This window comes from Podarcis melisellensis (genome assembly GCF_964234715.1).
Source record: "Podarcis melisellensis genome assembly, chromosome: 2".
NCBI classification, from domain to species: domain Eukaryota; kingdom Metazoa; phylum Chordata; class Lepidosauria; order Squamata; family Lacertidae; genus Podarcis; species Podarcis melisellensis.
In genome coordinates, this window is record NC_138529.1 from 4,507,746 (window position 1) to 4,532,987 (window position 25,242).

A 25,242-nucleotide genomic window follows, 5' to 3' on the forward strand; every position below is an offset into this window, starting at 1 on the left:
TGAAGAACTGATGTTTATATGCCCCTTCATCCTCAAAATAAACTTTGGTCTACCTTCATCTTGGGTGCATCTCAAAAGGAACAGTTTCTCAGTAGCAGAGATCTATGACTGGCAGCTGGCCATTCAGATTAGTTCAGCTTCAGATGGGAACAGATCAGTTGGCATTACCTTAGCAAAGTTAACTGATTAAGTAGTTGGAGAAAGTACCTGCAAAGCATTAAAGTAGGCTATCCATCCAACCCTACACATGTTTACCCAGAAGAAAGACCCACTGTTCAATGGGATGCATGAGATAGCAGCTCTAATACATTGCCAAGTTGTACAAATTAATGTCCAAAACTCTTTGTCTGTAATTGTAGGATTGCTGCCCATATACATAACTACAGCTTGTGACACGTATGACTCTCTGATGCCACATATACACTGCACCCATTCCATATTCATCCAGAATAGTATGTCAATCCACTTCTACTACTTCCTTCCCCTCCCCCACATTCTATATGAGTGCACGGGGGTGGGGGGAAACTAGCCACTTCTGATTGTGGGTAACTACCAGTAATCCATGGTTGGTCATCTTGAGTGGGGCAGAGAACACAGAGGCACTGCATTCCAGCTGTAAACATGAGGCATTTCTTCCTCGGTTAGAACTGGGGAAAGAACCCAAGGGTTCCTACATCACACACCCCTCTGCTATAATGTAGTAGGTGATGCTCCTTCTGAAGAGCATAGGAACTGCTTTATGCTGAACAGGCTTTATAACAGGATTGGGAACCTTTTTTGGCCAGATCCTTCTCTGTCCTCACCTCCCTGGGCCAACTCTAACAAGTGGGTGGGGAAAACCACCTGTCAATCACCTGACACCAAATGATTGACAGGTGGGTTCTCCCACTCACCTGTCAAAGCTCCTTGCGCAGCTCTTCCCAAGTGCCCAATAGCCACATGGATGCTGGGTGCCTGGGAACCGCAGCACAAGGGGTTTTGCTGGCCATGAGCTTGGTGTTTCCCAAGCACCAAAAACAGGGCTGGTAAAGTTGTTTTTTGCAGTGATCAGCCTCACAGCCAATCCAGCTGTGCCTCTTTCTGTCCCTCTTTCTGTCCCACAAGACGTCAGGTATGGGGAGGAAGAGCATGGTTTGGCAATAAATACAGGCCTCACATGCCAAATTGGGATCTGTACCAGGGCCAACTCTGGCTCACAGGTCAGAAGTTCCCATCTATGCTGACCAGGACGATGATGATTTATTGAATTTATATACAGCCTGGAGGGCTGTATAATATATATATACAGACCTGGAGGTCTCAGGGCAGTTCACAGGATTTCAGGAAGGAGCTAACTAGCTCCTAACTAGATTTGCTAGCTAAGGAGCCCGGGACCTTCTGCGTGCAAAGCAGGCGCTCTGCCACTTAGTAACTAGGGAGGCGGACTGCTCTGCTGGCACTTTTTTGGGGGGGGGGGGCAGCCCCGTGCAGCTCCACCTCCAGGTCCAGCTTGACCCGGGGGTGGAGAGAGGAGAGTGGGCCGCAAGTTGGCCGCCCTCTCATCGGCTGCGTGGCGCCACGCGAGGATGTGCCAAGGCAACTTTCTCCGGGTCAGGCGTGAGCAAAGGGCGCCGGGGGCTCCATCCGCGCCGCGCCCCGGGCAGCAGGAGGCTCCGCTCCGCCGCTGGAGGATTCCAGGGCCGCCCTCAGCGCCTGCCTGCCTTCCTGTTAGAAGAACTAGATGGTGAGCCTTCAGGAGCGCGGGGGGGGGGGCTAAAAATCTCTCCTTTCCGCTGCTACTGCAGCTCCCCAAACCTCCAGAAATCGGGGAGGGGGATCTGCAGGCCGCCTGTCATTGCTTCCTTGCTCCCCATTTGAGAGTAGGGGGAGCGCTCCGCGCCTCGCCTCGGGGCTCTTTTCGTGGGCGTGGGGGCTCCTTCGTGCCAACTTCCCTGCAGCGCCAGGAGGGGCGGCGAGGCCGCGCGTGGGTGGGCGCGCTCCTTTCTGGCAGCCCCGCGAGCAAAGCGCGTCGCGCGCCACTGGCCGCGTGGGAGGCAGGATGTGCGTCAGTCCCGCGCGGGGGAGGCCAGCACGTGGAAGCCAGTCCGACCGCAGCGCTGGTGGGGAGGCAGGCGAGGGCGGGAGCCGGTCCTTTGGGGAGGCGAAAAACAGGATTTTTCAAGGCCCTCAACTTACCTGTCGCTATCGGAGGCGATAGCATGGGAAATCCAGACCAGCCCTCAATGGCGAATGGTTGAGTTTTGAGTTTGTTTTTCTAATTGCACTGGAATTGGAGAATTCCTCTCCCTAATATGATTGCCCTCCTGTATCGCGGTGGGAAGGCGCAGACTGAGAAGGCTGATTGTAGTTACAACAACCCTGTACTGTCAGCCGAAGGAGGACGCTTTTGACCATCACTGTCTTGCTCAATTAGACACTGAACCTCGATTTAATGTTCTCTTAAGTTAAAGCTGAGTTTCTGCAGTCTCATTTAATTATGGGACTCTTCAGTTTACCACAACATTTCCCAACCTCCATGTTCGCTGATCATCTACAAGTTGAAAGAAAAAGGTTAACGGGGAGCTAAAATTATTTCAGGACAGTACTTTTAGAAATGCAGCAACTGCTAAGGGTTACTTACTCAATGATACTAAAAAGAAAGAGGCCCACCCAGGGATATTGTGCTCCTGCTGCCTGTGCTCGTGCACACACCTGCCTGGGGGGGGGGGGTGTCCCACACCACTAAAGGGCGCTTTCTCTGCTGCTGCTGCTGCTTTCCAAACAGAAACAGTGGCAACAGCGGCCTGTCCTTTCGGTGCTTCTGTAGTTGCAAGTTAAACCCCGTGGGATCAATGCAGCCAGCAAGGGGCAGTTGCCTACTCCACTTTCAAGCTCACAGGCTGGATCTAGACATGTCAAAGAAGCAATTCGGTTAAACACCTTGTAAACTCATGCAGGGGAACCTGATAGGGAAAGATGGGACTCCACAGCACCAACTGGTGTCAGTGTTATATTGCATATGCAGCACATATAAAACACTTTTTCTTTACCAATCTAGTGGAGTCCGCACTCTCAGCCTAACTTACTTCACAGGGTTGTTGTGAATATAAAATGGAGAATGGGAGAACCACGTATGCCGTCTTGTGGTCCTTGGAGGAAAGGGGGGACATAAACCTACAAATAAATAATTAAGCAGCTGCCTTCCAGAGTCTTGTTTCCACCCAGAACACGGCCAGCTGCAAAGCTTTGGTACTTGGCTGAGTCACTGATTCATAATGATGCCACTTAGGTTGTTGAACTGGCACTGTTGCACACCACCCCAGTCTCTGAGCAGTGTAAGATTCCAGGGGTTTCAGGTACATTTACCCAGGGCCTGTGTTTCCTTTTGGAAATGAGGCACAACAGAGTCTGTGGTGTCTTTACGAAATATGGTTTATATAATACACATATTATACAACCTGAGCCTACAATGGAGGGGCTCACAGCATTCACACGCCAAGAGGGTCCTGCTTCTCCCACAGCTGCCGCCCTGGATTCAGGCAGCCATCAGCCACGGCTCTGACCCTCTCTCTAGCTTGCTGCGTTTTACTGACTGCTGCCTTTACCAGACTGCAACCGTCTACTCCTATCTTCCATCATGGCCAATGTTGAAAACCCAATCCTAAACACTACTCTACTTCAAACTCTGACCTTGGTCTTTCTAACTGACTCAGAGCTGGAGGAGGGTCTCTTCTCCTTGGCTTACTTAAAGGTCCATTACTTTCCCTTAGTTCTTGGTTAATGGCTCAGCTCCCAGGTGATTACCTCATGAGGAAACTGGTATTTTACCGCAAACTGAATCCAGGAATTAATTGTCCAGCACTCGGTTTAATAACAAGCATTATATTCTAAATCTTACTGGGCCCAGGAATTTAGGGGAGTCTGGAACCCCCTGAACTCATATTGGTATGCTAACTCAAATGCAGGTCCTCCACTGTCCTTGGGACGTGTGCATAGAATTGCAACCCAAATCTTGTTTTCCCCCAAACACCTGCTTGTATGAATACGGCTTGCAGTTCTGACCTGCAGCCTAGCTCTGAAGCATTATTCACAACTGGTTAAAGAAATGAAGCTGGTGTTAGTTCAGCCCTGGTGGCAGATGGGGATTCAGAGCCCCTGCAGAGGTTGTGGGACTCAAGGATGGGCTAGCTTGTGGGCCAGCTTGAGGAGCATTAGCACTTTGAATCTGCCCCCACCTGGGTAGATGCTGTCACCATGCCTGTGGGAGGTTGCACAGTAGGAACCATATGTTACTGCTCAGGCCTCTCTGAATAGAAACCTTTTCTCAGCAGCTAAAGCTGGTCAGGAGGATCCGGCCTCCACAGAGGCAGCTCCCTGCCTACGCCTTCCTTTGCATGCAGGGAATAGCTCTGACTTCCCTGGGCCTCTGTTGCTTAGAAGCTGGGAGGTTTCTCTGGGCCTGGACACTGCTGAAGGAAGGCAGAAGGGGAGGCCCCCCCAAAATGCAGTGAAAGGATGGCACAAAAAGTTGCTGAACTTCCGTTGCTACAAAACCCACACTGGACATTTCCTGTGCTGCAAAGAAGATGCAAAAATAAACCCACAATCAATTCCCAGCTGCATGGGGAAAATATAAATTTAGCTTTGGAGGGAGGTGGGAGTCAGAGCTGAGAGGCCAAAGCACGAGGGAGCTTATAGCTGGGGTGGCAGAATAGGGGAGGGGTGGCACAGCATTGGCCTTGCATGCAGGAGGTCCTCAGTTAAGCTCCAGGTAAGGCTGGGAGAGACCCCTGTCTAAAATCCTGGAGAGCCACTGCTAGTCAACTTGCTGAGTTAGATGGACCAACAAACATATTGCACAGAAGACAGCTTCCTATGTTCCTATAATACTGTTGGTATTTTATTCTGATCATCCTTTAGATGCAACATTTGGGTCTTCAAGTTGTTTCTCTCCTCCTGATTCTTGGGGTCATCTCTATTGCCAAGTTCTCCCCAGAACCTCTGTACATGCTTACCCAATTCAACTGAGCTATATTTACACAAATGCACATTCTTTTCATGCCATGTGGAACAGGCTGAGATGTTGAAGTGAAAGGGCAGGATTTGGCAACTGGCCAATCCCACCCACATATGGCTACACTTTAGGTACAGCGTTCCTCTTTTTGGTGTGAGTACATCTGCAGTGTAAAGATGCAGTCTGCAGGAATGGGGACCTATTAAAGTGGCATTTATGCACTAAATGCATGTGGATATATGACCCATCCCTCTATGTTCTGTGGACATTTCCTCTCATTTACTGAACCCAATACATTGACTACTCATAAATGTTGCAACATTATAGCCCCTTTTACTACAGCCCCTCCATCCTAGCCCACAAACCTCCAGCAGTTCCCCTTGGGTTTTCAAGTCTGCAATATTAGAAACTCTCCTTACCTGTAGTGAAGATGCTTGCTTTGCTCATTTAATTTTCATTTAGTATTTGAAACCCACTTTGCCCTGTGAAATGAAGCCCTAAGTAGGTCCAAGTGTACAAGATCAAAAACGATTCAGGTACCTTTTCTATTGGATTGGATTTGCTACAAGCTGAGTAGCAAGTTTCAGAATGGCTCAGAAAGAAAACTCACGAGTGATTGCTGAAATTCTGCACCTTGCAAGTGGAGAATGCATATGTGCTATTCTATGGGGCAAAATATGATATTTTGAAGTGTACATCTTTACAAGACTCTGAGGCTAGTCATCTGTCAATCCATGGAATCTCCAGGTAAAATGAAAGGCTTCAGTCAAAGACTCTTTGTTGCCAACTGTTGCCAGTCAGATTAGATAACACTGTGCTAGATGGACAAAAAGCCTATTCCTAATGGGCTAGCTATCCAATGTCTAATAATAACTAGATATTAGCTATTCGATTCTGGTATCAAAGTCACCACTGCAAATTTTCAGTGGAGTCATCCCCACTCTCCCAGTGTAATTCTTTGGTCACGATCAGGTCATTTTAAAAATAATAAAAACTTTTAAGGCATTCAATTTTGCTTTTAAAAAGGCAAAAAAAATTGGAATGAAAGAATTATCCATTAAGCTTGTTTCCAGTAGAGTGGAAATTTGAATATATTCAACTATGGGCATATTTGGGGGGGGGAGGACTTTGTTAGGGGGCAGAAACGACGTGATTGGTCAGTTAGTTAAGTATTTCTATTGTTTTACTTGATGGGGGAGGGCAAATGCCCCCCTTGCCCATGTATTCAACTACAATGACACCACCACGGGGAGGCATTTTTAAACAAGAGGAGCATGTATCTCAACGCTGTTCCCATTTCAGTTACCAAATCCTGGCTCTGGCCACTAAAATATTTGTAAAATCATCCAGCAGGATTTTGACAACGAATAATTTTATAATACACCTCTAACCCCCCCCCCGCCTCGGCACCCTTCAATTAACCTTGGAAGCTTGTTCCCCATGGTTTACACCAGTGTTTCCCAACCGGTGTTCCGCGGCACACTAGTGTGCCGCGAGACGTTGCCTGGTGTGCCGTGGGAGGGCACACTCATTGAAAGCAAGCAAGCATTATGGCGGCGGCGGCAGCAGCGGCAGCAACGACGGCAGAGGCAACGCTTAGGCCCGGCCCACATCGCCTCGGCTCACAGGTTCCGGGCGCCAACGCCGCCCCCTCCTCCTGCCGCCAAGACACGCGATTGGGTGGCGGGCGCTGGGCAGGCGGTGCTCTGCTGGCCCGGCTGAGGAGCGAGCGCAGGCGGAGAGGGGCGGTCGGGGCGCCGCTGCGCCTTCCCGGGGCGCCCAGTCCGCGCGCGGTGGGAGGCAGCTCCACTGGAGCCACTTACCTCGGAGGAAACGGGCACAGGGAGCAGGGCAGTTGGAGGAGGGCTAGGCCTCGACCCTGCGGCGGGGCAGAGTTAGGCGCGCCTCAGGCCGGCATCCGTCGGGGTTTCGCCCGCCCAGCTTGGGCCTGGGACCCGGCTGCAAGAAGTGCACTTTCTCGGAAGGAAGTCGCTGGGACTTGCCTCGGAGTAGGAGGGGCCTGCAAAACCGTCCATGGGAGGGAGTGTTACTGAATTGGGGGGGGGGTGCGTGCAGTCAGGCTCAGGGTACCCAGTTGAAGGTCAAAAGCGAAGGGTCTCGGGATGCCTGCGACCTTCTGGGCAAGGATTAACAGCGCCGTCTTAATTTTGCAGTGTGTGCATGCGAGCGATTGGGGCATTAACGACGTGCAGCCAGTATCGGTTTGATTATGATTATCCCGCCCCTGCGGACCCATCTGTTGAATTCCTGCTCCAAAGGCGCGCAGATCAGCCCTCCGCGGTGAGAAGGAGAAAAGCGGTAACCTGCTGTTTGGAATTCCAGGCTGGCAGCCAAAAGCTGATGCCATCATAAATTTGTTGGGACTCAACGGTGCTACCTGGTTCTGTTGTTCTGGTTGTGTTGATGCGGTAAAAAGTTGACGGCTTGTAATGTCACAAACCCAAAATTGAGGCCTTTGCGTCACATTGGTTAATAAATACTAACTTCTTCCCCCTGGTTCTTAGTTCTTATATTGAAAGGATGGTCTTTATCTCTGAAGATTACCATTCAAAGGAGCTGTTGAGAAGGTACTTGCCCCTGTTTAAAATGTCTCACATGGCAATCCTAACCAAGCCTTAAATTTAGGAAACACATTGCTGGGGGGGGGAGGGGAGCTATGAGGATGAGGCTGCTAGTTTCACCCCGTCATTGTTCTGCTCTCCCTCCACAACTTGGAAGGTGATTTTTTGAAGCTGAGAGTCTTCTGTACTCTATACAGAGAGAGACTGAGAGCTGTTGACGAAGAGCTACGTGTGTGTCTTTCTTCGATTCCAGCCAGAATATCAGCTTTGTGTTCAGCCAAACAGGCCCAGGTTGCGCACTGAATAAAGTATTTTATAATTTTTCATATTTCTGTTTACTTACTATTTCATAATAAAGTAATTATAAAATACTTTCTTTGTGTTTATTTGATTCCTATTAAAGAGAGTTACTTTATATATAGTCAATATAGGCACAGAGTTAATTTTTTAAACATTTTCTAATGGTGGTGTGCCTCGAGATTTTTTTCATGAAACAAGTGTGCCTTTGCCCAAAAAAGGTTGGGAAACACTGGTTTACACGGTCACAGGCACACTTCACCCACGGACGTCCAGTTCACACAATAGCGGGCAGCACGCCCACCTCACTTACATGCGGGACCATGCACGTCACTTGCACTTGCAAACACAACATCGCGCACGTGAAGCCCAAGCACTCCCGCAAACGCCAAGGGCGGGGGGCGGGGGCGGGATATTGAGCAACCCCCGAGCAGGCGCTTCTCCCGTTCTCTCCTGCCAGGTACTCCAGAGTCCTGCACACCAATTTCTCCCGGGCGGGGCGTAACGCACAACGCCCAGAAAAGGGAGCCGGGGCGAAGCTGCCTGGTCGCCGCCCCCAGCCAGCGCGGCGGCGCCGGATCCTAACCCGGAGGAGGAGGCCGGGGACAGCCATGCGGCGAAGCAGCAGCAGCGGCAGCCCGGCCCGCGCGTGGGCCGCGCGGAGGGGCGCGCGCGCGAGGAGGCGGCGTTTTCCTTCGCCGCTGCCGCTTTTCTGGTCCGAGGCAAGAGCCGCCTGCCGCCCCCGACGCCTCCCACGCGCCGCACCAGCAGCAGCAGCAGCTCCGAGCCGCCGCCGCCGCCGCGGCTCCATTGTAAATCCGGCGGCGTGGGAGGCGATTCCGCGCCAGAGGCTCCGCGCCGAGGCGAGGAGGAGGAGGAGGAGGAAGGGGGAAGGGGCCGAGGCGCGGCCGGGGACGGACGCGGAGAGCCAGCCCGGCGGACAGGCGCCATCCGACGCCCGGCGCGCACTCGCCTCTCGCCCAGAAGAGGAGGAAGGCGCCGCCGCCGCCAGCCAGGCTCGAAGGGCCCGGGGTCCATGCCCCACCAGCCCGCCCCCCGGGACGCCTGCCAAGGAAGCGCGGCCAGGACGGAGCGCGCGCAAAAGTAAGCGGGGCGCGCGCGCGGGGGGGGGAGGGTCGTCTCCCTCGGTTCTCGCCTCTGCCCCCAACTCCGCTCTCGCATCTAGTCAGCGAATTGCCCGCTTAGGAGGCGGGGGGGGGGGGCGTAGATTGAAGGGAGCGGGGCGCGGCGGAGAGAGGAGAGCGGCTTCCGCGAAGGCGCACCTCCTGACCCGAGCCGCTCGGGCTCCCAAGCGGGAGATGCGCGGCCCGGTGCTTCTTCCGTGGATTCTGCACACGCTCAGAGCCTGTCATTTTTCTGTCCCTGTTCGCGGGCTAAGGATTGCCCTTTCGGGTCCATCTTCCCCAGCCCCCCCGCCCTCAAATCTCTTATCTCAAATTATGCCCAGGGGTATTTTGAGGTTGGGTTGTAGCATCCTGAAGGCACCTAGCCAGGGTTTGGACTGGGAGTATCTGGGGAGGGGCAGGCAGGGCGAATCGTCTTTGGGAGATTGGGGAAAGTGTCTCCTAGGCGCTTCAAAAAGGACTTGGAAGCTCTCCTGGTCAGCTGGAGACAGCAGAACGTCCCCATAAACTCCCAGTCCGAAATCCTCCTTCCAGAAGAGTATTGGCAGGAAGCATGATGTGGGAGGAGGGCAAGGAAGTTTGGAGCTAGCAGTGCCTCCCCCCCCCCGCCTGCAAGCTTCATTACCCAGCTCCCTTACCCCCCCCCCCATCACTCACATTTCCACATTCCAGCACTTCCCCGCAGCATTGCTCCGGGGAAAAGACACACATAAACACATATGGGGGGGGGGGAGAATGGTAGTTTACAGAACTATCCTAAGTGCCCCAGTGCCTTTCATTTTGACCAAGACGGGACAAGGAGTGGGTGTCTGCGGAGTGTGGGTGGGTGTGTTTTAGGGGAGACAAAGAGCATGTGTTTTGTGTGTGGCCTCTTCATAGTTTGCAGGGAAGATCCAAGTAATTTGAGTTTTTTTTGAAATGTCCTTGGCTTTAGTGCAGACAGAAGGTCCCATTCAGCTATTGGTGGTGCATCAGTGGTGTGGGGGGTGGGGAGAGCTATAGGTGCGTTTTGTACCTTCATTTCAAGTAATTCAGGGCAGGGACAGAGGACTCTCCCTGCATGCCATGGTCTGAGTGCAAAGTGTGTAAAGGGGTAAAGTAGATGCACTTTGCTGCCTGGGGTGAAGGACAAGACAACACCCCACCCCCCATTTCCCATTCCATGCCAATTTTGAACAGGCTCATAGCCAAGTCTTGCTTCCACACCAGGCTTTGCCCCACGACTGAGGGGGCCGCGGCCGCGTGACACCACCATGCTGTACATGCATGAGCTTGGAGGGTGGCCCCTTAAGTGAAAAGGGGGGGGGCTTGGCTCCCATGGCCCTGCATAGATGGCACATGTGTTCCACACTGTGCAATGGGGCAGCATTCTTCACCACTTCTGAGGGCAACAGGCTAGTGTAAGAGGTACAGGGCAGGCTGCATGGCACACCTAGCACTGCCACCCAGTGTTTCAGCTGCAACTCCCCGCTCACCAGCACCTGCTCCCTGAGGCATGTGCTCTCAAGCTTGTCTGGCCCTCAAGCTTAGGACTGTTTACGCAGACTAGTCGTGGTTCTCTGGAGTTTTAGGCAGGGGGTATGTCCAGCCCCACCTGGAGGTGCCAGGAATTGAACCTGGGACGTTCTGCACACCCAGCAGTTGCTCTCCCAGTGAGCTGCGACGCTTCCCCAGTTTCAGCATGCATTTCGTGTAGATCTCACTGAATAGGCTCAATGACAGTGCAGAGGAAAAAGTGACATGGGGGGCGAGCTCTTTGCTTTGATGGGAAGATGGCTGTGGGTTACGGTTGGAGGTTGTTGTGTAGGATGTGGGTACGCAAGACGGCACTCACTTATTCCAGGCGAATTCATCCAGAGAAAATGCCACCCTCTGGCCTCGGGCTCACAATCACTAATGATGATCCGAATCACAGTCGCAATGTTTTACAGGGTGGCAAGGAGGTGGGAGGTAAACCTCTGGAGTGGGTGGGAGGGGGTCTCTTCCACCCCCTTTATGGAATCACAGAATTGTAGAGTTCGAAGGGATCCCGAGGGTCATCCAGTCCAGTCCTCTGCGATGCAGGAATCTCAGCTAAAGTATCCCTGACAGATGCCCAGCAACCTCTTCTTTAAAACCTCCAAGGATGGAGAGTCCACCATCTCCTGAGGGAGTCTGCTAACAGCACTTAGCATCACAAAGTTCTTCCTAATGTTTAGTCGGAATCTCCTTTCTTGAAACTTGAATCCATTGGTTCGGGTCCTACCCTCCAGAGAAAGAGAAAACAAGCTTGCTCCCTCTTCCATGTGACAACCCTCATAGGCGCCGACTCCATGGGGCTTGAGGGGGCCCGAGCCCCCTCAAAAATTCGTTTGGGGGGGCTCCGCCCCCCCAATAATCTCCGGCGCCCCTCCAGCAGAGCGCCATCGCCGCCCCTCCCCCAGCCCAAAATGCACAGGGAGGGGCGGGCTGCATGCCTCCTGCCCTCCCTCCCGAGCAAAAGCTCCACCCAATTTCCTTTGGAGCTGATCACGAGGAGGCGGCGCCACTTTATTTGCATATTCATGAGCTTATTTATTATTCATGAGCTTTCCCGCCCCCCCCCCAATATTTTTTATAAGTCCGCGTCCCTGACAACCCTTAAGTTATTTGAAGATGGCTTTCCTATCTCCTCTCAGTCTCCTCTTATCCAGGCTAAGCATACCCAACTCCCTCAACCGTTCCTCATAAGGCTTGGTTTCCAGGCCTTTGATCATCTCGGTCCCCCTCCTCTGTGCAAGTTCCTTGCTTAGGACCAGTTCACACAGATAAGTGGTACTTGTTTCTTCTGCACAATCGTCTTCTGTGGTCTGGTAACCACATGGAGAGACTTCAGTGTGCATTAATTGCTTACATGGGAACAGTCTAATCAAGGGCCTCTGTGTTAGCACAGTACATAACCATTCACTTGCAGAAAACAAGCACCCCCCTTTTAGGGGCAAATCAGGCCTCAAACCAAATGGATTGTGGGTACAGGTTAAATTATCCATGTTGGTAGAGCATAAGACCCTTAATCTCAGGGTCATACGTTTGAGCCCCAGGTTGGGCAAAAGATTTCTGCAATCCAAAGGGGTTGGACTAGATGAGCCTCTGGGTCCCTTCCAATTCTACAGTTTTATGATTCTATCATTTCAAACCTGGTTGTGGCTAATAAGCCCCAGCACGTGCTCTCCATTTGTCCACCAGTCCCATGCCTGCCTTCTCTCCCCCTGCTTTGATTAACCATGGGGGCCAGACAAGAGGGTGCGACTTCATCTCTCCGTTTCACCCACCCTTTCTGCCGGCTCACCTCACACTCTGTCCTTGCTGCAGACCTCTGGCTATGGCCCTGTCCCTGCCTCGTACCCTGGGCGAACTCCAGCTGTATCGTGTTCTGCAGAGAGCCAACCTCCTCTCCTACTATGAGACCTTCATCCAGCAGGGTGGCGACGATGTGCAGCAGCTGTGTGAGGCAGGGGAAAAGGAGTTCCTGGAGATCATGGCCCTGGTTGGCATGGCAACCAAACCGCTCCATGTCCGGCGCCTGCAGAAGGCCTTGCGGGAGTGGGCCACCAACCCAGGGCTCTTCAACCAGCCAGTGCCTTCCATACCTGTGAGCAGCATCCCTCTCTTCAAGATCTCTGAGTCTGGGGGCCGCAAGTCCCTGACCAACGGGCACACCAGCCCCGGAGAGACCCTCAGCAAAGCCAGCGCTACCTCCCCCGCCAAGAGCCCCTCGGATCCAAGAGAGAAGCTGTCCCCCTTGCCGGCAATTCAGTGGGGCAATCCAGAATCGGAAGAGGAAGGAGGAGCCTCCTCGCCCAGCGAGCACCCCTCATCCGCAGAGCACCTGGATCCAGAGCTGGCACAGGCGGTCTCGGAGGGTGTGGACCGACTGCTGCGCAGCTGCCCCCGTGGCGGCGAGACCGAGCTGAGGACCCTCATGAAGCTGAACAAGAAGCTGGCCAAAGCAGTGGGGCACATCTTCCGAATGGACAGCGGGGACCCTCGCAAAGAGGAAGAGATCCGGCGCCACAGCGCCATCTATGGGCGAGGCGAGACCCGGCGATGCGAGGGCAAGCAGCTCACGCTTCATGAGGTGAGCCAAGGAGGCTGGCTGGGGAAGCAGGATTGCTCACCATCAGCCCCTGACTCCTCCAGGCCCAAGCAGAGCTGGCTCAGATCCAGAGTTTGCAGTGGAGCAGCCCCATGCGGTGCACGTGGGGATAACACTTTGTGGCAAGGGGAGTGCATGTCTGCCAGTTTGTATTGTTTTGTTTTTAAAATGGGGTTTGGGCGCTCCAACTCTAAAGGGAGCTAAATTAGCTTAGAGCCAGGCTTCCTTTTCCCTGAACGAAAGGAGCTTTGATCCGGCAGACACTGCCAGTGGTGGGAGGGTTGTGGGAAGGAATTTCTCCCAGTCCCCTGCAGCTTTCAGGGTAGGTTTTCAGGGGGCTGAAATTGCTTCCTTCACCTTTCCACCCACTGGGTTCATTGCATGAACAGAGTTCTGCCTGGTGATCTGTATATCACAGGCATTTTTTATTCAAGAAACTGGTAATAAAAGATTGTTTCTGGATTGTTACAGAAGAGGGGAGTTAGACTTGCTGTTGTCTCCCCCTTTCACCCCTCCAGCGCCCCTCCACTCTTCCCCACAGCATTGTTACAATGGGGAGCTTTCCTTTAAAAGAGACCTCAAACTGGCAAGCGATTGTGTGGAGTGTGTGCCTGGCACTCCTCACCAACGTTGCCCAGTTGTAAGCCATGTGCTGCTCTCCAGATGGCAGTGATTGGCTGCTCTTTGCTCATGAGTTCCCCAAGAACCACAGGGGTAGACAACATGGTGCTCTGTAGGTGTTTTTGTACTCCAGGTCCCACCCTCCGTGCTCGTGGGCCCTGGTGGGTAGGGTCGATGGGAGCTGGAGTCCAGCATTGTCCAACGTTGCCTCCCCTTGCTGTACCCCAAGAGCCCTGCGGAGTCAGTATCCTCATCGCTTCCCTGCCTGCAGCTTCCCCAGAGACTCACTCTGCCCTCTCCATCCTCCCAGCTCACCATCAACGAGGCTGCCGCCCAGTTCTGCCTGCGGGACAATTCCCTGCTGCTGCGAAGGGTGGAACTCTTCTCACTGTCACGCCAGGTGGCCCGGGAGAGCAGCTACCTGTCCTCACTTAAGGGATCCAGGTGAGAACCAAACCCTCTTGTTCTTGCTAGTGGTAGAGCCTTGGGGGGGGGGGTTACCTGAAAGTGAGGCTGTGGCCTCCTGCTGTAATGCGACTGTGGGTCAGGGGCGCCAGCTCCTGGGGACTGAGCCCTTCTCCTCCCCCATCCCAGAAGGCAGAGGCGAATCGCAGAGCCGTGCGCAGCGCAGATCCAGTGGCTGGCTCTTCCTCCTCATCCTCCTGCTGTGAAGCAGCCTTCTGCTGGTGACAGCGCCAAGAGGAGGCGGATCAGGAGCCACCAGCCACTGAAGTGACGTTGCGCCCCCCCCCCATTGCCCTCGCAAGCTGGCGCCTCTGCTGTGAGGAGATGGTGGGGAGATGGTTCAGCAAGCAGCCTGAAGATTCTCTGCCTGGGAGGGTGGAGAGCCTTTTCTCCTATTTGAACCCTCCCCAGCTGTCCTTCCAGACTGGCAAGAAGGGAGGCGTCAGTGCCTACTTTAGGTAAAAGTAAATACAACCAAAGCTCTTGTTTATCTGGAAACACAGATTTCTGATCTAGAAGCCCTGTCCCCTAATTCCTGATAGTTGAGGATGCTTTGCCATTGCTCAGTGACAGAAGAATGTTTCTAATTATTATTTTTCCTGATATTTTTGTGCCCCAACATCACAGAGACCTGGACTGAGCTTTGCTGGGTCCTGGGACAAAGTGAGTTCTGCCAAGGGATGTCCACCTGGCCTGTTTATCTCACCCCCTGGCAGGGCCTTTTCTGCAGTGACACCCCAATTTTGAAATACCCTGACTAGTGGTGTCAACATTAGAATATTTTCAATGCCAGATTAAGACTTCCTTGTTTGCCCAGATAGAGCAGTGCCTAGTGGGTGGCGCAGGTGGGGCTCCAATGCTCTCCCAGCTTCCCAAAACTTTAACTTGCCCCCCTTTTGGCAGATGGTAGTGACTGAGTATTGGGAAGCCAGGAGAGCAACAGAGCCCCACCTGTGCCTCCACACTGGCTGCTACTGCCCAGATATTTTACAAGGTCTATATTTGTATTTTATCTGCTTTTTGCCTGTTAGTTTGTTTTATGATAGATTATGCTTTGCTTCAGTTGTATTTTGTTGTTGTTGTTAGTATTATATACTGCCTCGGGACCTGTTTGGAGGAAGGGCAGAAACTTTAAAAATGAAGAGCTGCTTCCCCACTGCTCCAAATACTAGTTTGGGCACCCAGTAAATGGGCTTAGCACTCTTTGGCAACTGGAGCTGACCCAGCTGTGACTGTGCAGTACATGCACATTCTGCCCCCCTTTCTGCTTATGGCCCTTGCTGCTGCTCTCACTCATGGAATGCCCTGGTTCAAATGTAAGAGGAATCCATTGTTTGGCACTGAAGGTCAGGGCCTTGCATGAGCCTCTGGTTTGCAAGCACTCCCTCCACACCCCTCTCCTCCTTCTGTGCATGTGCAAAGAGATCAAAAGCTTCAGCATTCACTTTTGAACTAACCACCGTTCGCAGTTATGTCCAAACTTGAGGACCCGTGGTTTGTTCTAATTGCGGCAAGTTATCAAACCAGAGCATCAAACTGTAGATCACAGATTCCCAATGTAACAGAGAACTGTGATTAGTTCAAAAGGGAAAGGGGAGGGCACAAATCCAACACCCACCGCAACACGTTCTCGTGGTTTCCCATTACAGTGGAATCAATGTGGCAGTTAATGGGCAAAAAGAGTTTATCTGTGTGATATTGTAGGTGCCCAGCGTCTCACTTAAACAGGCCCTCAGCTGCTGTGCCTGCAACATTAATATGCCTGCAGCGTCCCAGGCTGCAGAATCCTGTATGCGCTAAACTGGCATGTTCAGGTGAGGGGCTGTTTAAATGTAGGAAGGGATGCAACGTTATATGGCTGAGTTCCTCACTACCTGGCAGTATGTTTAAATCATTCTTGATACCTTTTTGACTTCTTCAGTTCCCAGGCCAGGGACGAAATCCTGGCCCGTTACCTAGCAGAGTGTTCTGACTCCATTGTGTCTTTTGTCCTCAGGCTGCATCCGGATGAGAGCGGTTCTGGGCAAGCCAAGCGCTTCAAGCAGGAGGTAAGCTGCAGAGCCAGCCCAGTTGTGCCTGCATGAGATTGCAAAGATAATGAATGGGAAGCCCTGTGGATCCCCAGAGAAACTGCTACATAAATGGTGGTGGTGATTCACGTGTTCACACACATAGAAACTGGCAAGTATATGGTACGATGGGCCAGGGGAAAGCACTCACTTTGCAGGCAGGAGATCCTCAGCTGAATCGCCAGCATGGAGGTCTCTTGCCAGTCAGAGCAGAGACAGTGCTCAGCTAGATCAGGGGTCAGCAAACTTTTTTTGGAGGAGGCCGGTTCATCATCCCCCAGACCTTGGGGCGGGTTGGACCTTGCGTGCAGGCGCACACGCGTCAAAGGGAGCTTCTCTCCCCCAGCCCCTCCCCTCCCCCTGCTTACCTATGCTGCTGCCAAGGGCACTGCGCTCTCCCAACCGCGGCTCCTGTGCCTCCCCTTGTGAGCGGTGGAGGGCTGGCTGGCTCCGGAGAGGCGCTGCCCAAAATGGCGCTCAGCCAGCTCAGCCCAGCCCCCTTCCTGCACTACAAAAATGTGAGTCATTTTGGACTCACAGCTGTCCATAGAGGCACAGGTTAATTCTGTGTCCAGGGCAGCTCTCTACCAGCTCCATCTGGTACGCAGGCTGAGACCCTACCTGCCCGCAGACTGTCTCGCCAGTGGTGCATGTTCTAGTTATCTCCCGCATGGACTACTGCAATGTGCTCTGTGTGGGGCTACCTTTGAAGGTGACTCAGAAACTATAACTAATACAGAATATGGCAGCTAGACTGGTAACTGAGAGTGGCCGCCAAGACCATATAAAACCAGCCCTAAAGGATCTTCACTGACTCCCAGTACTGTATGTTTCCGAGCACAATTCAAAATGTTGGTGCTGACCTTTAAAGCCCTAAACAGCCTCGGCCATGAATACCTGAAGGAGTGTCTCCACTTCCATTGCTCAGCCTGGACACTGAGGTCCTCCTCTGAGGGTCTTCTGCTCACTGCAAGAAGCCAAGTTACAGGGAACCAGGCAGAGGGCCTTCTCGGTAGTGGCACCCTCCCTGTGGAACGCCCTCCCAGCAGATGTCAAGCAGATAAACAGTTATGTGATTTTAAAAAGACACCTGAAGGTGTCTTTAGGGAAGGAAACTTTAGGGAAGTTTTTAGTTTTTAGTGTGTGATGTTGTATTGTACTTTTACAATTTTTTCTTGGGAGCTGCCCAGAGTGGTTGGGGCAACCCAGTCAGATGGGAGACATGTAAGTAAGTAGGTAAATAAATTAGTAGTAGTAGTAGTTTAGAGTTCATTTCATCAGATCTCTGAAATATTATCCTCAGCTGTAACATAAGCTGCAGCTGCAGGTACACGTGGGGCTGGAATCATAAGCAGTGGGATTAGAGAATAATTAAATGCAAAAAGTACTGGTCATAGTGACAATTCACTTAAACCTGGAGCCTCTGCCGAAATAAGCTTCCTGGCTCTGACTGACTTTTCCCTAGCAAGGTTCGAAGCTAGAGAGCATCCACCCGCCCTTAAACTTGCCCAGTTGGCCTCTCCTGCCCTGTCCCATCCTGGGCCTGCCTTCCAACACCCCTTCCCCAATCTGATTCAGGGCTCTGGGGGACACGCAGGAGACAGTGGAGACGCTGTGACTGCCGTATCTCTTGCAACATCAGGAGATTTGGGGCCAAACTAAATGGGTCATTAAATATGTACAGGGGTCTAATGTGCATTTTTATCTTTCAATAGCAGCTGCAGTGTGGGGGTGGGTGGGGGCGGTTAACCCTTTCCATGCATCCATCTCTTCCCGTGAAGCCATTAGTCTCACGTGGGACAATTCCATTGTGTCAACTGTTGGTTGAGCCTTAATTCCCTTCCCCAGACACCACAGTCCCATTTCTGCTTGAGCATGGGGTATAGCTGACATTTGCAGTTAAAATAAAGTGCACATTCAACAGTTGCATGCATTTCAAGTCACTTTTAAGTGAATGGTCTCCAGCATTGAATCTGACAAACCTAGTGGGGGATGTGTTTACGGTGGAGGCAAAGTCTTTTGCCAAAGGACTATACGCCCAGCTTTAATGCCTGCCTCCCTTGTCCTTCCAGCAGATTGCTGAGCACAGCCGTCCTGAACTTCCCTTGGTCTGTGAACCCTTCCTTCCTCAGTACCGGTCCAGCGTGGAGGAAGACACAGCCAGCTTGTCAGGGGAAAGCTTAGATGGACACCCACAGGGTGAGTGGACTGAGCTCCAATTAAATGTTCCAGCTGCATGGAGAAGTAAATTAGGGTGCCTCAAGACCGTCACTGTTTTGTGGGGCAGGTGCAAGTAAGTTTAGGTTTGCACTGTTTTGTTTTTTATTATTTTTATTTAGAGCATCCGTACCTTGCTTTTTAGCCAAAAAGGCTCCAAGAGTGGATTACATGCAGTTAGTTCAAACAAAGTAGTACCTGCCTGCAGACTTACTATCTAAAAACCACAACAAGTAAAGAAACGGGCAAAGAGGGAAGAGGGGAAAAGCAAATTCGGGCACCAATTCCTAAATAGTAGTTCATATAATGATCAGCTATCAGGGAAACAGGTCAGGGGCAGGAGGTCTGATGGATTAGAGTCCAGAAATGGCTGAAATCCAGAAAAAATAGTCTGTTTTCCTAGTGCAACAAATCCACTTTTTAAAAAAGTATGACTTTTTGAGGCTTGGAAAGTGACTGGTAAATGTATTGAAAAATGTGGAATGAACAAATGACGTAACAGGAGGACATATAAAACACCATGCCAGCAAATCAGGAAGAATGCAGGGCGAATGTTCATTGCCATATAATAACCCCACAAACAAATCCGAACAAATGCTCAATAGAAACTGGATCTAGAATCTAACCTCCATGTAAGCTTTGGGTGAGCAAATTGGGATGAATGCTGAATAAACAGGCCCCCTGGATCTCATGCCCTTTGGCCATGGGGCCAGAAGAAGTCTCCTAGACTTACAGGCAGGCTCAAATACCCTTCCTTTGTGTTGGAGCTCTGATTCTTTTGCCCTTTGTTTGTTTGCTCTTTCTAAACTTGGAACATGTGTTGACTTGTACATAATTTGGAATCATATTCTGTGGCTCACAGACTTTGCACAACAGCACTAAGTTCTGTCTGATTTTGACTTCATCTTGAATGCTTTCTGCATTTTGCCACCTCAGATTCTTCATGTGCACAGACCTTTCCCTTGCCAAACAATACAGATATTTTGAGCTTTGATTTTTTTTTTTAAAACCCTTGAGTATCAAAACCTACTCTTTTAGGCATATTTGTGTTTCCTAAAAGCCATCTCAGTGTCCTAACTGCCGTTTTCCAGAGGGGCTGTGGATTTTGGGCGGTAGAAAATTCTCAGTACCCTGACAAAACCAGCAGCCCCAGGGTGTTTATTAGAGGGATATGCAGCAGTAGGTTGGCTTTAAAACCAGCTTTTCATTTCTGTTGAAGAAACCTCCTGTGTTTCCTTCTCAGAACTATGACAACTTTCTCTCTGAAATGCAAACCATGTCATGTACATCCCTAAGACTTTATTCACTCACTTTATATTCCATCTTTCTGCACAGAGCAGCCAAGACTTGCTTGGCAACTCTCAGAAGATTCCAAGAGATTAGAAAGGGATCCCATAGCTCAGAGATAAGAGTGCCCGCTCTCCCTGCAGAAGGTGCCAGGGGCAGCTGTCTTGCAGGACAGCTTTCTCAAATCTGCTGCTCCAGATGTTGTTGGGCTCACAGCTGCCATCATCTCTGGCCTCTGGCAATGCTGACTGGGGCTGATGGGAGTCAGAGTCCAGCAGCATCTGGAGAAGGCTGAGTTAGAATAACCTTGTGTAGCAGGACACATGCCTGAGATCCTGGAAAGTCACTGCCTGTCAGAGCAGATTAGCCTTCCCGTACTTGCCTACCTGGCAGTTTTGACTGCGACTCCTTCACCCTGAACCATTGTCGTATTGTCTAAGGCTGATGGGAGTTGTAGCCCTAAACATCTGGAGAGCCAGCAGATGGGTAACGCTAGAATGGACAGTGCTGGGCTTTGCAGATCTGACTCAGGGCAGCTTCACCTGTTCAGAGACACAGCCAGAGAAAATAAAGATGGACACATTAAGACCAAAGGCTTTCTAACCTTTGGTCCTCCACATAGTGCTGGATTATACCTCCAGACCCGGCTGGCTGCATCCGATGGGAGATGGGGTCCGACAGCAAGTTCCCCCTTCCTGTTTTGCACTTTTCAATCACCACTTCTGATTTGGCATTCCAGCAACTCCTCCTGTAATTCTGATAAGAGCATAGCAAAGCGTTGCAAGTCTCAGCAGGGAGGTGCCCCTGGGTGCCATCGTTCTGAGGTGCCAAACTGACGTCATTGACGGGATCAGGTTCGTTGGGGCTAGGCCTCATGTTGGCAGGGAGCTGAACGGCAGCCGAGTTCCCATGAACACAGAGGTCTTAAAGGCATGTGATGTGCTCCTGACCCCTGCCTCGCGCAAGTCTCGGGGTGCTGCTCCTGTTCTCCTCAGCAGCTCCCACCATAATAGGGAACCTGCCTGGTCGCATCCCCAGCTTATGTGAATGGGTTTCTGTTTTCTGAGTAGAGGATAATGTGTTCTGTGGACCATGGTGGTTGACCTGTGCCCTTCCAAATGTTACCACAGTGCCCTTTCGTTGTTTCTCCTAGATAATGCAGATGCTGTTCAGTTGTAGATTAATAGGTTTTATGTGACTAGATCAACTAATTACTATGCATAATTTAGGAAATACATGAAGTGCCAGTGGAAAACATGATTTAAATTATTCAAATTTCGTTGCACATGTGCAATGTTGCACTTGTGTAATGACAATAAAGAATCTATCTATCTAAAATCATCTGGGTCCACTCCCTCCCTCCCCCTGTGATTTTAATTGATGTGCCCTGGATGAATTGTATGCAAGAGTTTCATAATAATAGTACTATAATATTTATTATTTGTACCCCATCCATCTGACTTGGTTGCCCCAGCCACTCTGGACAGCTTTCAACATATATAAAAACATAATAAAACATTACACATTAAAAGCTTCCCTATATAGGGAATTCTTTATCTGACAGGATTGAAAAAAGCTGGAAGGTGTGTTCCCCTTGTATTTTTGGTCCCACCAAACATAAACTGATCCAGGAAACAGTGCTGCCCATTTCTACTCTAGGTATCTTCAACCTTTTTAGACTTAGGACCCACTTTTAACCCAAACATGCATTTGGGGACCCATTCCGTATGTTTGCATGGTGGTTAGCGTTCCTGTTGCAACCTACCTTGGATCAGGCTGCTCCCACCAGTTGAAGAACAGTGTTCTGCTCTGTATCTCACTTGCAGAATGTGCGTCCTGCAAGAACAGAATCTCTACTCAATCTGCCTCCCTCAGTGATTCCAGTCTTTAAGAACCTATTCTAAGCTCCGTTTCTTGACCATGTTAGAGCAGGATAGACAATGGGGACTTGGCTTTTCTATGTCTAGGTTACTCCTAGTTCTTATCGTAGCTTTTGTTTGGAAGAGATTCTAAGTTCTGGAGTAGATCGGGTCATTCTGTTGACTCAATCCATTTTCGCACAAGTTCGCACCGTCCTCCCCATTGATTTCCCCCTCCCCCTTTTCTGCAGCAACAGGATCCTGTCCTCGGCTTACACCACCTCCCAACGCTGCCCCTGACACACTTCTGAGCCTCCCGCCCCATGGACTATGGAGTCGTCATATCCTGCAGCAGACTTTGATGGATGAAGGGCTGCGTCTGGCCCGGCTGGTGTCGCACGAGCGGGTTGGACGGCTCAGCCCCTGTCTGCCAGGGAAGCCCCCAAACCAAGGTAAGAGGCTTCGTCTTCCAGGACTTTATCGGGCAGCACAGGCCTGGGATAGCAAGAGAAGCCTTGCCCATCAGCTTCGCTAAACTACTAAGTGGGCACCACAGCTAGGATAGCAACGGGCATATAGAATCAGAATTGTAGAGATGGAAGGGACCCTGAGGGTCATCTGGTCCAACCCCTGCAATGCAGGAATCTCAGCTAAAGCATCCATGACAGGTGGCCATTCAGCCTCTGCTGAAAAACCTACTTGGAAGGAGAGTCCACCACCTCCCGGGGGAGACTGTTCTATAGGCAAACAGCTCTTGCAGCCAGAAAGTTTTTCCTAATGCTTAGTCAGAAAGGACAAGGAGCCTTCACAAACACTGCCTAGCTGGGCTTAGTCAGGAAAGACATCATTAAATCAAGAAAATGCAAAATACATGAATGTCTGGCAAGACTAACTTTGATGGCTTCCAAAACGCAGTTTTGGGCACAGCAAAATCTCAATAGCCACATTAAGCTCAAGATCATCATGCTGCCTTATATTGGTTATTACTATGTCGCAAGGAGATGCAGGAATAAAAGCAGCGTGTCATAGATTTTGTGCCTGCCAAATTCTTTTTGTTTCATTAATCAAGGGGGCTTCCAGGCTGACGCTGTTTTAGGGTGGGATTCAGTCACATACTGGCAAATTCAGGTTGTGCAACTAAAGCCGATTTGGACCTCTTGCACAAAAGGTTGGATGTTTTGCGACAAGGAATGCGACAAGAAAATGCACTGCCAAGTGTAGGATAATGATTGGGTGATGCGATGTTGTATAACCTCCCCACAAACAAATCACAACGAATGCTTAAGAACAGGAATGTCTGGAAGCACCCCAAGAGTAAGCTTACATGAGCAAAATAATTTTTGACGGCAAAGACCACCGTGTGGTGATCTTTCCTTGTGGTCACTGGAGAATGGCAGGGAAAACTGAGGGGATGGTGCTTCAGAGCTCAGATGCTAAGGGTATAACCTTTGGAACCACCCAAAAAAATATATTGTGCCTGTGGGGATGTGTAACTGAGGGGAAGTCCACAGTTGTGGCGGGAGCTCCTTGCTACTTGAAGTTAATAACAACAGAAAAAGAGGCCAAGGACAGGAAATTGCATATTTCTGCCTGACTTTCAATTTCTCATTTTAGAGTTCGGGGAAAATCTTTCTGAGCGGTGCCAGCCCCCAGCAGCACAGGCCGAAGCTAGAAGAAACAGCATCAAGGTGGAACCGGATACCAACCGGCAATGAGCAGCAGGTGACTTGTGGCTCAGTCGCCAAGCAATAACATGCCAACCAGCTCTGAACATCAGACTCTGGCAAGGGAGAGGGCGCAATTCTCCCCATCACCACAAGGAGGCGTGCTTGGTTTCCTCAACAGAGCAAGGCTACCATATTAGCACAACACATTTTATTACTCCTGGTTCTCGTCACAAAATGGAGAACCTGCCTCTCCCCCTCCCTATTAACTATGTAAGATGTTGGGGGCCATCCTCACTACAGGTGATAGCCATGAGCTCAGGGAGACCCAATCTGTGGCTGGCTTTGCCCTGTGAAAGGCAACTGGAAGGTCAGCCTCACCCACAGCCTTTCGCCCCTCATGAAGCCTGGAACTCTGGGGTACATAGCCATAAAAACACAAAACCCCACACCAATACACTTTGAGCCCTGAATAGAAAGCTGATTCGATTTCTCAGACACAAGCATTGATTACACTGGACAACAATTTTTTACTTTTTGAATGTTGTCTAGATTTCTACAACTGATTTAGGGTATTTTTGCACTGCTGAATCAGGAAATGGCATCCGTTTCTCTCCATCAGGTCAGGTTTTCTGTAAACTGAATGGTGGGCATTGATAAAGGTAAGTACACATAAATTGCATGTTGCTTCACCATTTTTCAAACTTCAGGGCTTGAACTTCTGTTTCTTGGAACTCCTGGAATGCTCAGCAGCACTGAGGTCTCTCTTCAGAGTCCAACAGTAGTCAGCCATCATGACTGCGTCCCAGCGACCCTGATACCCGGTCTCCATCTCTTTCACGTCCTGATGGAATCTCTCCCCCTGCTTGTCACTCATTGAACCCAGGTTCTCAGGAAACAGGTCCATATGTGAAAATAGGTAGTGCATCTTGACGCTCATGTTGCAGCCTAGGTTTCTGAAAGCAGTCAGCATGTTGTTGACAAGTTCTGCGTAGTTTCTGGCCTTGTTGTTGCCAAGAAAGTTCTTCACTACCAGAACAAATGCCTTCCACGCTTCCAGTTCCACTTCGTTCATTGAGTTTCCGAACTCTGGATCTCTGATGAGCTGATGGATCTGAGGACCATCAAAGATGCCAGCTTTCAACTTCTCTAAGGTCAATCCTGGAAAAGCCTGGCACAAGTAAATGAAGCAGTCACCATCCTTGTCCAGAGCCTTGGTGAACTGCTTGATTAAGCCGAGCTTGATGTGCAGCGGTGGGAAGAGTATTCTGTCTCTGTCCACCAAAGGGTCGTTGATGACGTTCCTTTTTTTGCAAGGCACCAATTCCTCCCGCACAGGCCAGTCCTTCTTCGTGTAATGCTGAGCACGGTCCCTACTATCCCACATGCACAGAAAACATGGGTACTTGGTGAAGCCAGACTGTTGTCCCAACAAAAAGTTCACCATCTTCAGGTCAACACAAATAAACCACGTCTGCTGATCATAACCAATTTTCTCCAGCACATACTTCACCGCTTCATAGTTCTCCTTCAGTGTACTTGAGTGAGCCAGGGGTATAGAGGCAAACTGGTTGCCGTCGTGTAGCAGAACACATTTCAGTGATCGCTTGCTGCTGTCAATGAACAGTCTCCAATCTTTGGGTTCGTACTGTGGCATTCCAAGCTTGAGCAGAAGCTGTGAAATATCTGCACAGTACACCAAGTCCTTCTCTTCCGAGAAAAAACGGAGGTACTCTTGATGCCTGTTGCGGAAGAAGCTGATGCGAGCACTGTCAGAGAGGAGGTTTTTTCCCCTTCAGTCTGGATGCCAACAGTTCGGCAGAGTCCTTTAACAAGCTGAGGCCGCGAACTAGATCATTAAACTCCTTTTGGGAAAATGGATGTGGAGCATCATCTTCAAGAACCATTTCGTCTTCTTCATTTCCTTCA

The 25,242-nt window shown here is 50.7% G+C and overlaps 1 protein-coding gene and 1 long non-coding RNA gene across 3 annotated transcripts in view; one reads left to right on the top strand and one right to left on the bottom strand.

Moving 5' to 3' along the window:
• The window catches only part of LOC309362589, a 97,940-nt gene that overhangs the window by 21,549 nt on the left and 51,149 nt on the right, over window positions 1-25,242 (bottom strand). The window lies entirely within an intron of this gene.
• On the top strand, window positions 8,906-23,823 carry NAB2 (NGFI-A binding protein 2). Of its 2 annotated transcripts, none has more exons than XM_081898144.1 (7): window positions 8,906-8,976; window positions 12,348-13,113; window positions 14,063-14,196; window positions 16,214-16,265; window positions 18,359-18,485; window positions 21,901-22,101; window positions 23,264-23,823. In XM_081898144.1, the coding sequence occupies exons 1-7, from the start codon at window positions 8,909-8,911 to the stop codon at window positions 23,362-23,364; spliced, it is 1,449 nt and encodes a 482-aa protein (XP_081754270.1). In that variant the 5' UTR covers window positions 8,906-8,908; the 3' UTR covers window positions 23,365-23,823. The 2 variants fall into 2 exon arrangements, with proteins under 2 accessions (XP_081754270.1, XP_081754271.1); XM_081898145.1 differs by having other exon boundaries at window positions 8,956-8,976; window positions 18,362-18,485.

Bases quoted from the DNA above. Each gene is read 5' to 3' on its own strand.
- NAB2 (XM_081898144.1), top strand. From the start codon at position 8,909: ATGCCCCACCAGCCCGCCCCCCGGGACGCCTGCCAAGGAAGCGCGGCC. The intron at 16,266-18,358 runs GTAAGCTGCAGA...TTGTCCTTCCAG, and splicing joins CCAAGCGCTTCAAGCAGGAG to CAGATTGCTGAGCACAGCCG. The intron at 22,102-23,263 runs GTAAGAGGCTTC...TTCTCATTTTAG, and splicing joins AGGGAAGCCCCCAAACCAAG to AGTTCGGGGAAAATCTTTCT.